At 42.5% G+C, this 13,991-nt stretch overlaps 1 protein-coding gene across 5 annotated transcripts in view; it reads left to right on the top strand.

Annotated features, from left to right (window-relative positions):
• Window positions 1-13,991, top strand: part of LOC100679532 (inositol-pentakisphosphate 2-kinase) — a 125,317-nt gene that overhangs the window by 94,066 nt on the left and 17,260 nt on the right. For all 5 annotated transcript variants that reach the window (XM_031931896.2, XM_031931895.1, XM_031931894.1 and 2 more), the window contains one exon: window positions 4,794-4,984. In XM_031931896.2, coding sequence (XP_031787756.1) covers window positions 4,794-4,984 — 191 coding nt within the window. The remainder of the gene's footprint in view (window positions 1-4,793; window positions 4,985-13,991) is intronic.

Here is a 13,991-nt window from a genome sequence, read left to right as displayed (position 1 = left end):
CGATGAACGGATAAAAATTAAATGAGCTGAGATGGAAATATAGCTGGCGGGATCGATGATGCTTCCACAGCTGTTCCGAGATGGCTTGCGCTCGGGTAGCAACAGTTAAATCGGGCCGATGTACGCTGCCGACGAATTTCTCCAGAAGTGCAGGATGAGTATTCTATATTGCTTCCTTCCTAAGGAAGCCTTGCAATAGTAATTTTTGAAGTTTGTGTATTTTCTAATAAAGTTATTTTAGAAGTTCATCAAATTAAATTGCTCAATATGTCCCTGGTAGAAATGTCAACGGTTCAATGGCTTAGCAATGGCTTATTTAACCAATAACGCCAATGAACCGCTTAGAAAACCGATAATTAACCGCTTACTGTAATAGAAGCTTATGCACAGCTCCTTGCAGTTAATTTGCTTAAATTCAGTTGACTAGCCATAAGTATACAATTGTTAGGTTAAAACTTTTATTAATGAATATACATTTACCTATATGATTGATTATAATTGAAAAAAGGTTAGGAAATGCAAAGGATATGTAACAATTTGTAGATAATATATTTAAGTTGTATCTAGATATGTTAGGATAATCACCAGCTAAATGAATCAATTTAATTTGATTAATATTTCAATTTTTTACATTTAATATAGTCCTATTCTACTATCTGAACAAGGTTTGTATGATACGCATGCACTGCACTTCATTTCACTTGACCGTACCAAGTCATGAACTGTTATTTCATAATGTCATGCTGTCTGATCAAATAAAATAAATAGAAATTGTTTGTATTAGCAAACTAAATAGTGCAAAATGCCTTGTTCAACAAGACTAAACTAAAAAAGAACCCATTCAAACATTCATTGTGGTTTTGAGTACATAAGATAAGAATTTCACATTTTTCTTGGCATCTGTGATTTTTGACCAAAAACTCAAATCAGTCAATTAAAGTAATAATACAATAAAGATTGCTTGAACTTATTAATCAGCTCTTGGCATTTTCAAAAAGAGTGCACATCAATAATCTTTATTGTGTTATTATTTTAATTAACTGATTTGAGATTTTGGTCAACAATCACAGATGCCAAGAAAAATGTGAAATTCTTATCTTATGTACTCAAAACCACAATGAATGTGTGAATGGGTTCTTTTTTAGTTTAGTCTTGTTGAACAAGGCATTTTGCACTATTTAGTTTGCTAATAAAAACAATTTTTATTTATCTTATTGAATCAGACAGCATGATATTATGAAATAACAGTTGACTTGGTACAGTCAAGTGAAATGAAGTTCAGTGCATGCGTATCATACAATCCTTGTTCAAATAGTAGAATAGGACTATATTATATTTAAAAAATTGAAATATTAATAAAATTAAATTGATTCATATAGCTGGTGATTATCCTAACCTCGTAACCTCAAATTATCCTCTGGCAGACATCTTGGAAACTTAGCGGTTCCTAAGCCACATTTTTTGTTAAATTTTAGCTTGGCAACCGTTAAAACAGTTAGCTAAATCTAAAGGTCTTAGCAAATTCGAACCGTTAATTTTCTACCAGGGGTATACCTGAAAAAGAATAAAATAACCTAACTTTTGATTATGTAAACGAAATTGATTCGAAATAATTTTATCTATCAAACAAAAAAATATAAAAACGTTGTATAATTATGTATAAAGTAATAACAATTCTGATTATATTAAGGTAATACATAATGTTGAAGGAAGCTACACGCCAAAGAATTAGCAGCGGTTTTTTTACTGCCTTTTTGATCTTTTAATTTTGAGATAAAGGCTTCTTTTTATTTTAGATCCTCTCCAGAAGTTTTCTAGGGTTTTCAGTCGAAACGAACTATTTTCTTAAAAGGCCGTACCTCAAACACCGAATAATGAATTTCTAGCCTGTTTTTGATGAAATTGAAAATTTTTTTTATGCAAAGTTTTCTAGAGAAGGAAGCAATAGTGTACAAATTATTCACCGGTTATACATTGTCGGAGTGTAATTATTTTTTTGAGTTTCTTGGGCGGGGTGTCATTATTATTAGTTTCTCAGGTTTCTTCTGCCAGTTTTGTGATAGGTCATAGAATTACGAACGAAACACTTCTTGTAATCCTTTTTTTTAATGGTCCTACCCACTGTAACTGTAACCCCATCCCTCTAAGTGTCGCCCTTCCCCTAGTTTAAAGATTTTGATCAGCTATCTTTCTGATTATCATAATCTTTTGCTAAGAAAATTGCTCCTTCAGTAAAATAATTAAAATTAAAAATATTTTCAAAAAGCATTAATATATTGTATATTTGAACAATATTTAATTTATTGGAACTATAAATTTAGTTGGATCAGGAAGCAATGTATTAAAGAATTGGCCGCGGTTTTTTATAATTTTTGTAGAAACAGCGGTTGATCATACCGAGTCCCGAATACTTTTTCATTGAATCAAATTTTTTTAATAGAAAAAAAAATTTGGTAGTATAACAGATATAAATGTATTGAGTAATCAACAGCCGGGTTATGGTTATATTTCAGAAAAACAAACCACACGAGCCTGACGTTATTTCTTATTATTATTTATATAAGCAGCACAAATAGAGATGTTGCTGGAATTACGCAAAGATTAGTCTTGTTGTCAAACTACTATGAGACAACAGTAATCGAAACTGTTAGGCTAACAGGAAGTTTCGTTGGTGTCAGGATAATGGCAAGTTTCTGAGAACGTTAAAGAAACGAATCACAGTTATAGATACATCAGAAATCATCAAGTCGTAAGGCAAACAATAACTTGAATTTCAACGATGAAACAAACAAAAGTTAATGCCTATACATACAAACATAGTAGTTACCAAATAATTTGTATGTGGCTTTCAGAAAACAGAAATTGGAAATCATGCATTAAGCTCATTCCTAGTCGTAGTTCATGCCTTAGTTTTATTAATAAAAGTTGATTGAGTGGTCAAACGCGAAGTTGCCAGACGACTGGAACAGTTTTTTATTATATACAAATGAATAAACGTTATCAGTTGCATGCGAACTTAACTCAAAATCAAACTTCTCTAATAAATATTCTAATAACGTTATTCAATCCGCAATTCAAGAGGATTGATCAGTTGCAGCATATAGGTATATGAACTCGATGAGGCATTTGGAAACGCCAAAGATCAAGGTTTCGACGAAGGCCTTTATCTGTACGTGCAATGCGTCGTCTTCGTGCTCGAAATGCCGAATTGATTTATATAGATTCTATTCAATATACCTGGATTTCCAAGTTTCTGTAATGGTCCTTACGAATGAGCAGCTACATAAATGCGTATAAGTTTAGATAGGAATCGCGATGAAAAATTAAAACAATAACAATTAATAGGACTGAGTTTTCTCGAACACAATTATTCCTTTCTTGACTAACTTTTAGATAAAAACTACAGTCGCTCTCAAAAGCATCTAAAATTGCACTCCAATCCGCCGCGCTCGCTATTATGTATATAGTGGAAGAGGCACAAGGCTCTCCTGCGGGCAGATTGCGACAGGACACGCTCGGGAAATATTATCGAGAACTCACGAAACTCTTGGCGCACTGTCGAAAGTCGCCGCCGCTGCGCTGCTCGTATGGGTATACACTATACACACAGAGCGTCGATTGTGCAATTGGCGCCGTTGCCGTCGCTTACGTGAAAGCCCACCTTCTTTATTTGTCGTTGATCGCTCGCGCGCAGGTAACGTTCACTCTTATACTCTACGTGTATATAACACGACGAGAAGTTGCTCCTCGAGATCGGACACATAACTCCGAAGCGACGCTAACGGATTTCTACAGTCGCGAGCGCGTACACAGTCGATTTTTGCAAGGGACTGGCTCTCGCGCTCGCTTTTTCGCCGGGAAATTAATCAAGGTTAACGATTCCGGAATGCTTGCGACATTTGGAGCGTGTGCGCGATACTAGTTGGGTCTTGCAGCGATAACGACCGCTGAATTTCGTGCCGGTGTGTATTTATAAGCGGGGAAAAAAATCTGCGGGATTTCAAAGCAACCGGTTCGGGAGCAACGTTGCGAGATTTTGTTTGACACTCGTTATAAATGGGCGGACTTTGTGCAATCGACACAGCCAGTCGCTCTCGTGTACAAATTGTTTAATGCGCCCTTTGTTCAGAATAAGTCTCAGAGTCAGCACACGAGGCTCCGTGAAGAGACAGCGCAGAGCCAGTCTGTCAAGACCTGTCGGACGAAAAAACATTGCTTTTTATTGGCTCGACTCATCGGACGCTTCCTAGATTTGTACTTTTTTAAAATTCCCGTTAGTGCGCTCTTATTGTCTGTGCCTGACTATCTCCGATGAAGAAGCTCGATTCTGTTTTTATTCTAAAACAATATACGTATAGATTTTATGTATCTTATGAAAATCGTAAATTTAAACGTAACCTAAGTTTTCCGAAACTCTAAACGACCGTGCGATTATAACAGTTAATCAGTAGCGGTTTCTTATGAACTGCGGACTACATCGCGCCAAAGTTACCTGCTAATTACGTGATATGCACAAGCGCACGTAATAACGGCTACTGCAACTCGCTTTTGTATAACGAAATAATGAAGCAAGTTTTTGAGTTATTATACAAGCTGCGGGCGAGATGGTTTATTGTAGATATTTTTCCAAAAATAACTCGGTATTTCCAGAACCAGCACTGATGATCGAAGTATAATTAACCGAACAGCTGTCCGATACACGTCGTTTCAAAATACCCATGCAATTACTCAATTAAATCTCGTCGTGCAAGGAGAGCTCGCTTTAATCGTGTATCGAAATTCTTTATTTACAGAGAGAGCAGCAATGTTGGTCGAACGGAAAGAAAGCAGCGGCAGCAGCAGCAGCGACATGTCGGCGACACCGGCAGCGTCCGCCGCGAGCTCTACTTCCGATGTCTCGCAATATCCGGTTCATTCTCTGCCGATCGAGGGATGCGTCTATCGGGGCGAGGGAAACGCCAATCTCGTCGTCGCTTTGCCCTCGGTAAGCCTCTTCCGTATATACATGCACGCTCCAGCCCCACAATACGTATGAAAATTCATGTCTTTTGTTCCTTTTGTTTTTCTCGTTTGTTACACCCCGCTGACTCTCCTGTTCTCTCCGCCGCGCCAGCAGATTATGATGATAATGTTCATTAGCATATCCGCGCGTATGTGCGCGCTGGATCTCTCATTGTAATTTCAGAGCGTATTTATGCGCCGAATTGAATTAATCGTAAATTGAAACGGATGGAAGAGCTGCAAAAGTCGCGTACATTGCGAGCGCGAAATTTTCTTTATATCGCTGCGAGCTTGGGAGAGAGCTGCGGTCGTTATGGTAATCAACCCGTTTGTCCGCGTAATGAAAAATTACGGCCGTTCGGTTCGCGACCTCGCGGTGCATCGATTGTTTTCCTGAAAAATTATTCCGGCTTTTAACTGAAAAGTGTAGCAGCGTTTGAATTGAGGCAGATATTTCTTTACATAAAATCTTTTGATATATAATTCGTGACGTAAAATTATATACTTTTTATTGCTTTTCCTCTTGCTTATTTTGTGGAGCAGTTGTTTTTGAACGTATAATCCTTGCTTTATTTCGTTTATTAATTTCCAACAAATAGTTGATATGAGATGTTTCATTCGAGTTGAAAGTACTTTTTAATTTATTCATTCGTTCCGGGTACCTTTCAGGCCGCAAACGATATTTTTGCATAACTTCTAATTATGATGCGCATACAAGAGGTAGCATATCACCACTACAAACGGCAAGAACTTGCGTAAGAGTTATTAAACGCGATCTCATATTATTCACGTAACCCCTTCATAACAATGTCGAATCAGTTCACACATGCTCTCTTTTCTCGTATTTATATATTGAAAAGCACAATATCAAAGTCACCGGCTTATATATTATAAACGCAAGCGCATGTAGAATTATTCATATCATTTAAAACTCAAACAAAAATCACCTAGAATGCGAAGCGATGAAACCTGCGGAATCAGAATATAGCTCGAAAACCGATCGGAACAGCTTCGAATCGATCGCCGTGTCCTCGCAGGCCTCGCTGTATGTACACCGACGCGCGCATACATGATTCATAGGTGGCTCGTCGATCGGCGTCCGATAAAAGCGATCGAAATAAGCCACAGTCTGCACCTGCGGAAAAAAAGGGGACGAGGCGATTCTACGTGCCGGCCGGGCCTCTGCGTCGCAGCGACTATACGAAAAGATACGTCGCTGCTAATTTTCCGCGAAATCGATTCGCAGCAGCAGCAGCAGCAACAGCAGCAGCGCCAGCGCCAGCGGCGAAAGAGGAACGAGCGTCGTTTCGCGACCTGGTTCTTTAACCTCTCGCGCGAGAGTCCCCCGGCAGATTCTGTGTTGCTATACACTCTTTTCCTCCGCTGCAGCTGATGCAGCCCCGGAGTTTATACTGACCGACGTGTATCAATGGCCCAGAATTGCTTTCGGGCAGCTTTTCTTTCTCTTTGCTGATGGTGTGATGTTGTGGTCGCGGCTGAAGCGGATCGGAACTCGAGACCCTTATTGTCAGCTTACGTACAATGGCTTTCTGCGGTCTGCGAAATCAAATTGGAGCCACCTCCGAGCGATGGTCTTTTGAGTTTCAAACGCCGCTGCTGCCCGCGCGTTTATATTTCATTTCACTCGACTTTCGTGCGGTTTTGTTCATTAAACTTTCTTCATTTAGTGGCGAGAAGGGCTTGACGCGCGGCAAATCTCGTTTGAGGCCGCTTGTCACCCTTAATTACATGATCGCCTCGGGTTGTTGTCCCCTGCACATGCGATCGAACGAGTCAAGGTTTTACTGTCCCGCGTGCTGTAAGCTGCTTCGACATGCTATATCCACATCGTGTGTATGCGTCTATTTCAAAGTTTCTTGATCAAACATGGATGAATAATTTTAGAATAAATCTATTTTTCTTATTTCATTCGTCATTCCGCTTCATTTCGAATAGCCTCTATTTAAAAAAGCAGCAATAAGTAGAAAAAGTGCATTAATGTATGAATTTCATGCTTTCCATAACGACGTGTGCACGAAGTAATTAATAATAACGATCGGATGGGAAGTTAGCGTTTTGCAGTGTAACATCTAAGCGCGAGCGATTTTCACGTATACATCGTGATTTAGATCGCGCGAATTGTCGATCTCGCGCGCGGCCGGGGGAACTTTCTCGCTTCAAAGTTATCATTCAAAGTTATCAAACTCGTTGCAACTAATAACTTTCAAATTATAGAAACTTTGTTAGATGAACGCAACTCGATTCCCCGCCGCCGGGATAAATCTCCGCGCGAGATATAGAGTGTAGCCTCACCTAACGGAACGATCGCGTCGAGGCGAAATTAAAGTAATTATATCGCTGGAAGTTAATCGTACAACATCAGAGCATTGTGAAATCGCTCACGTCGTTGCAATCGCCGATTGTCTCTCTAGCGTTAATGAGGTTGACTCCAGCCGCTGATGTGATGCGTATAGTGTAGTACGTGCATTATCAGAGCGTCGTACGTAGAGAATCATCAAAGTTTCGTAATCGATGTCACGTGTACACGTAAGGCGATTTTAATTTAATCTTCGAAATGAATATAAGCAAAGTCCGTCCGCGCAATAACCGCTGCACACAATAAGCAACGATCCCCGCGAGATAATAACAAACGCGCGTTCCTTTTCGCGTAATTGCGCGAGAGACGCAATTTACAAGAGGACAATCCCACTCTCGTCTACCTGGATGTACCTACACGAGAGAAGAACACACACTTGCGCACGAGGCAGAGAATTTACGGGCGCGTAAATCGCGCAGGCTCCGCCATTGGCTTCATCCGCGTTGCCGGGCGCGCGCACCGGGATCGATCGCGGGAGAGAAATACGAGAGCTACGCGGACACGTATATAGGTATAGCTCACATAATCCCGCAGTCAATCATGCGCCGACGGTGTCGCGGGATCCGCTGGCAAAAATCGAACTCTATATACACGCGGCCAATGGCGAATGTAGCGCAGCTCCGCTCCTTTCTATAGACGTTTCGCGCGCGCGCGGCTTATCATAACGGGACGGAGAGGAAGCCATTGCTTGTCCGCACTAATTACCAAGCGGCCGGGCCGAGTATACATATAGCATATAGTGTAGGTATAGAGACTGCTGGGGCTTAATCTTCCATCGGCGTTTCATATACGCGAGCGAACGGAGTTCGTCCTTTTTCTTCCTTTCTAATCTCGTGGCCTGCTCTTATTTTACCCAAGCTCTCTACAGTGCATATAGCTATATACTCGCTGCTATTCTGTACTTTTTAAATTTATACTGTCTGTTATATATTCTGTTATATTGTTTTTACTCAACGTCGCTCTTGATAAACGTTCGATAACCGACGGATGATTTTCCAATTCCACTTCTGACGTGTTCGTTAATTGATAAACTTGAACTTTGAGATTGATTTATCCAGCGGCGGACGGGAGCTGAGCGTTGCAGAGAACTCGAATGAAAAATTTCCTATGAAAAGTTTCGTAGTTCCGTAACGTAACTATGTTTTCATAGCGCACATAATGGCGCATAATACGCATCTCCACTCTCGCCTCTTGGGAAATTCTCTCTCTGCGCTTCGACATTTTGTAAATCATCATACGAGCCGCCGCTTAAAAATAGAATCTCCCGGCTATGCGCCGTGCACTACTACAAATTGCGCAATTACATACGCGCTAGCTAGACTATACGCATAATGGATACGTCGTAAAACGAGTTTTAATATGTGTATATATAAAAAGCTCGCGCGTAAAAGTAACTAGATTCATTAGGGAGCGCATGATGTTTTATCGCCATTGTCGAGCCTTTTAAACGATACGAGAGCAACGCGGCCGTTGAACTCGATCGAGCTTAACGAATGCGCGAGCCTTAATAGCACGTTACGCGATTATGATTTTACGTGTTATTTTTTTCTCCTCTCGACGTACGTATAATAGGTGCCGCGCGCTGTACATCCAAGATAAACACGGCCGTGTTGAGTTGAGTTGAGCTATTCTCTTTTGCTTGATGGCTCAAGCTGCTCCGATGATGGGGGACGGATAAAGTTTCTCGAGATCTTATTAAACATTTAACCTACTAACTTTCTCGACGCGATCATTATTACTATTATCATTACAACATCGGACCTTTCTCTCTCCTACTTACTTCGGACATACGAAAAAGTTCGATAATATCCAAACAGCTAAATGAGCACGAGTACTCGGCAAAACGGCGAGCTTCGATTAGCCGTACAGAACAGCGGGCAGTTTACGTACGGAGGATAAATACACAAGCGAGCGGAAGTATGTGCTCTCGCGAAGCTCTTATATACACATCTGATTATATACGTGGAAAAAGAATGCGTAGCATTTTTCGCGGGGGAAAATAGAATCGAACCATAGAGCGATAAGCCGAGAGTTGATATAGAATCGCAGATGAATCGCGGCTGAAGTATGATCGCTTCCTGGGAGAATGCATAATTTATTTTCTACGATTTCGCATGCGCTCGCTAGCGCGATTACTTTAGCGGCGAATCGCGGATCGTGAATCACGTCGCGCCAGGCCATGGGAATTCGAGAGGGACTTCGTACACGCGGCCGCGATTATTGAATCGTCAGGTCGAGCTGGATTAGGATTTTAAATGCTATCGTTATCGCCGAGTGGTAATTTTCTTTCTTTCTCGCGGACATACACTCGGTCGCGTTCTCACGAGAATATCTATTTTTTCCGCAGTCGATGTACCGGGGGTATAATTAAAATTCGCAGTCCCGAGAAAAACTTTAAAACTCCTTTGCAGGCGCGCGGTTCCGAGAATTTTTCCGAAAAGAGTCGCTAGGTGCGGCCAGCGCGCGCGCGAACAATTAAATTTTTTCGCCCGTCAAAGAGAGGCCAGCTCGCGCGCGATAATGGGCCGTAATAGCCGGTCGAGCGCGATATAGCAGTCTGGAAAGTTCCCTCCTCTCACCGCAGCTGCGCGGAATACAGAGGAGTATGCGAGTTCAGCTCGTCGGTATACGTTATATATACGTACAAATCGGCGCACAGCGATCAAAGAGTCGAGCCACATCCTCAAATTGATAATCGGGTGTGCGCCGGGAAAACTAAGCGCTAAAAAAGATCAGAGCGCGCACTCGCATAAAGCGGCAGCGACTATGTAATATCTGCAGCTCGGTCTATCTTTCGCGAACGGAGGAAAAGAGGGAGAGAGAAAGATATATAGCGAGTAGTGGAGGCAGAAGAGAGGTGGGGGATCATTAAGCATTGGCCGTTGACCTCTCGCGAGTACGAGTTTTCCGAGGCCGGAGTTGGTGGGGATAGTCGCGCACAGCAACTCTAGTTATAGTTATATAGCGGAACCCGTGGTCGTCGTCGTCGTCGTCGTCGTCGTCGCTGCAGGCGGCTCGTGCAAAGTCTAGCTGTGCTAGCTGTGCGCACGTGTATACGTGTCTCTGTGGGCAGAGGAGATTAGCGGAGCCGGCGCAAGAGTTGCTAAGCTAGCTCCTCGTCATGCGCGCGCGCGCTCGCTCGCGTTGGTGAAGAAGATCGATCGGGTGCAGGCTGGAGAGAGACTGAGAGAAAGAAAGAGAGAGAGAGAGAGAGAGAGAGGGACATTTTTTGGGGAATTTCGGGCTGATACTTTTGTTTTGAGAATTTTTGATGAAAAGTCTGTATTAGGTACTATATATGCACGAGTATTATAGCTAGTTGGAATTCTGCTGCGTGGGCGCACATATTCTGTATGCGAAATCGAATTCTGGTTCTGAGAACGGTTACTTTATCATACCGTACAATTCGCGTATGTGGACATTGATAACCAGTTACTCGAGTTGAATAAATACGCGTTTCTTCAAGTCTTTGATTCACTTCGTTCTCGGGCATCATTGAACATTCAACGAAACCAGTCTCTTTGGATCAATATAATTGGTATATCAACATTATTCCTCATCCAGTAGCCGACTTAGCGGGAAACAAGCGCAGTCCGTTACATGAATAATCTAATAAGAACCCGCCGTAAAAGCAGCCGCTCACCTTCACCCCGTCGTCGAAAACACGACCCTACGGACGAAACATTCGTTTTCTCCAATCCATACAGAAACCGAGTAGCGGCATCGGAATCGATGCGCCTCGCGACTCCATCACACACACACACACACGCGCGCACACACAGAGCGCGGTCCTCGTCGTCGTCGGCCGACGACTTCCGTCCGCTCGCGACGCAAAAGCCCGGCATCCGTCGAATCGATAGCGGCACGTTGCGCGCGCGCGCTCGGGTTCACCGTGTCACGTGCTCCGCTGCCGCGTTGGCCTCCACCTCCTCGCGCGGCAACCCGGACGGCCGTTTCTCCACACGCGCCAGCGCACGTGCGCCACTAGCGGCCAGGGAGAAAAAGCCCTTTGGAATTATACCTGTCCCTGGCGCTGCTGTACGTGCGTCGATAGCCGCTGGCGAGCTTACGCAAGGACTCTCCCTGATGGAAACTCCGGAGTTACGCAATAACGCTTTACAGATTTTCCGCTGAACTTTTATCCTTTGTCTACATGCCTACACACTGCGGCGACGAGGAGCGCATAACACTTTTCCTTTGCCCACTCGTGTTATACGATGTATACTGCGTATCAGCGGAGCTCGTCCTTTGGGGATGCTAGCGCGCTGAGGAGATCGGCTAAAATTAGGTCCTTTTGTTATATGACAATAAGAAGAAGGACACACTCGCGCACGTGTCTCGTACATGCGCGCGAGCGTATTTAGACTAATTGATTCGATTTCGTGCGATTAATTAGATTCCGTCGTTTGTGTGTATAATGACGCTATTGTGCGCGTCGCGTTATTACGCGTAATCGGATTCGTGATGCGATGCATGCGCTAGATTTTTGTCGGGAATATACTTGGATTCTATAATCGCGTATTAACTTCAGCCGTTCGGGAGGATTCAGCTGGATATCGGCTTATTTAACAATTCAGCTGGTTTACTGTTCGGAACTTAGCTGAAATACCGTTTATACGTTAATAGGGGCTTATACATGGCGTTTCAGCTAAAATTAGCTAATATTTGTTGGTAGTTAGAAATTTGCATAGAGTGGCAACATAGCCCTGCATGATCCTGCATATATAAATCTGTAGATGGCCGGTGTCAAACTTTACTGACAAACTATACTGGCATAAATATTCTACTATATATATTTTTTTTACGTGGCATTTGGAACTCGAAAGTTCATCGCCTCATCTACGCAAGCCTTCCACGGTGCCCTATCTTGTGTCAACCCCACCCAAGATGCACCTCTCCGATCGACACCCACCCGTCCTATTTCTACTAGATCCGCTTTTACGTTGTCCTCCCATCTACGTCTAGGTCTACCTAGAGGTCGCGCTACCATCGGCCTGCCCTTCATGACACACGCTGCCGTACGGTCGTCTCCCATTCTCGCTACGTGCCCTGCCCATCCCAATCTGCGCGATTTTATTATTCTGTTAATATTTGGTGACGCGTACAGATTGTGTAACTCATCATTGTGTAGTCTCCTCCATTCCCCGGTTTCCTCATCTTTCTTCGGCCCGTATATTTTTCGCAAGACTTTATTTTCAAATACCCTAAAACGGTTGTCCGCCTGCTTAGTGAGAGCCCACGTTTCGCACCCGTACAGAACCACCGGCAGTAACCTGCATTTTTCTAACGGCATACTCTAACGTTAAGTTGAACAGCACCGTAGAGAGCCCATCCCCTTGTTTTAAACCATCGCGTATCATGAAGGGTTCTGATACATTACCGCCTACTCGGACCTTTCCCGTGCTTCCGTTCAGACATATTTGAATTAATCTCACGAGTTTTTTCGGTACACCGAGAAGTACTAGAATTTGATACATTTTGCTTCGCTTAATAGAGTCGTACGCTTTTTTAAAATCTATAAATAGTTGGTGTATGGTTTCGCAAAATTCCCACTTTTTCTCTAACAACTGTCTTATGGTAAACATTTGATCGCTCGTCGATCTGTTGCGCCGAAATCCGCACTGATAATCTCCTACTATATCTTCCGCGAATGGAGTGAGTCTAGCTTGTATTACGTTTGACAGAACTTTGTAGCACGTTGCTAAAAGTGAGATACCCCTATAGTTATTGCAGTCTGTCTTATCCCCCTTTTTAAAAATCGGTATAATGATAGATTCCTTCCAATTTACGGGTATTGTTTCATTTTTCTAGATGGCACATACTAGTTTATAGATTTTGAAAGTGAGCTCGACGCCCCCATATTTGAGTAACTCAGCTGGTATAGAGTCATTTCCCGCGGCTTTGTTGTTTTTTAGTTTTTTAATCGCGGCCTCTACTTCTTGGTAGCTCGGTTCCTCCACGTGGAGTTCAGCAGTGTGAATTTCGTCCCCTAATTCTTCGCTATTTTCGTGCACGTTTAATAATTTATCGAAATAATTTTTCCACAGCGACAGTAAGTCGTTGTCATTTGTTACGAGATCCCCGTTTTCGTCCTTCATCAATTGCGCTCTACTCCTAAAACTATTTCTGATGGCGTTAATCCCTCTGTACATTTCGCGGGGGTTATTTTTCTTACTGTTAGTTTCTATTCTCCTAATAAGCTTCTTTTGATACTCCCGCTTCTTATTTGTGTAGATCGCGCTCGTCTGTTTCCTTACGTTAGAATACTCTTCTACGGTCCTATCGCTTCTATTTTGTAAGCTATCTAATTTAGCCTTTTTGCGCCTTTCAAACCAGAGTTCGCACTCTTCGTCAAACCGTGGTTTGCTCTTTGGCTTTTTCTTTTTACCCAGTACGTTGTTCGCGGCCTCTTTTACGGTTTTTTTCGATGTCCCCCCATAAGATATTCGGTTCGTCATTCCCCTCCGGCGATGTGTTTGTTTCTTCAAGTGCCTGAAACCTGTTATTAATTTCTATCTGGTACCTAATTCGCTCTGTTCTATCTCGTAGCTTCTCAATATCGAAGCTTTCTACCTTGTTTGCTCGCTTACTATTTTGATTCGCTACTAGTTTA

This window comes from Nasonia vitripennis, chromosome 5 (assembly GCF_009193385.2).
Source record: "Nasonia vitripennis strain AsymCx chromosome 5, Nvit_psr_1.1, whole genome shotgun sequence".
Classification (NCBI taxonomy): domain Eukaryota; kingdom Metazoa; phylum Arthropoda; class Insecta; order Hymenoptera; family Pteromalidae; genus Nasonia; species Nasonia vitripennis.
The sequence above is the reverse complement of the archived record's forward strand: the minus strand, read 5'-3'. Positions and strand labels throughout refer to the sequence as shown.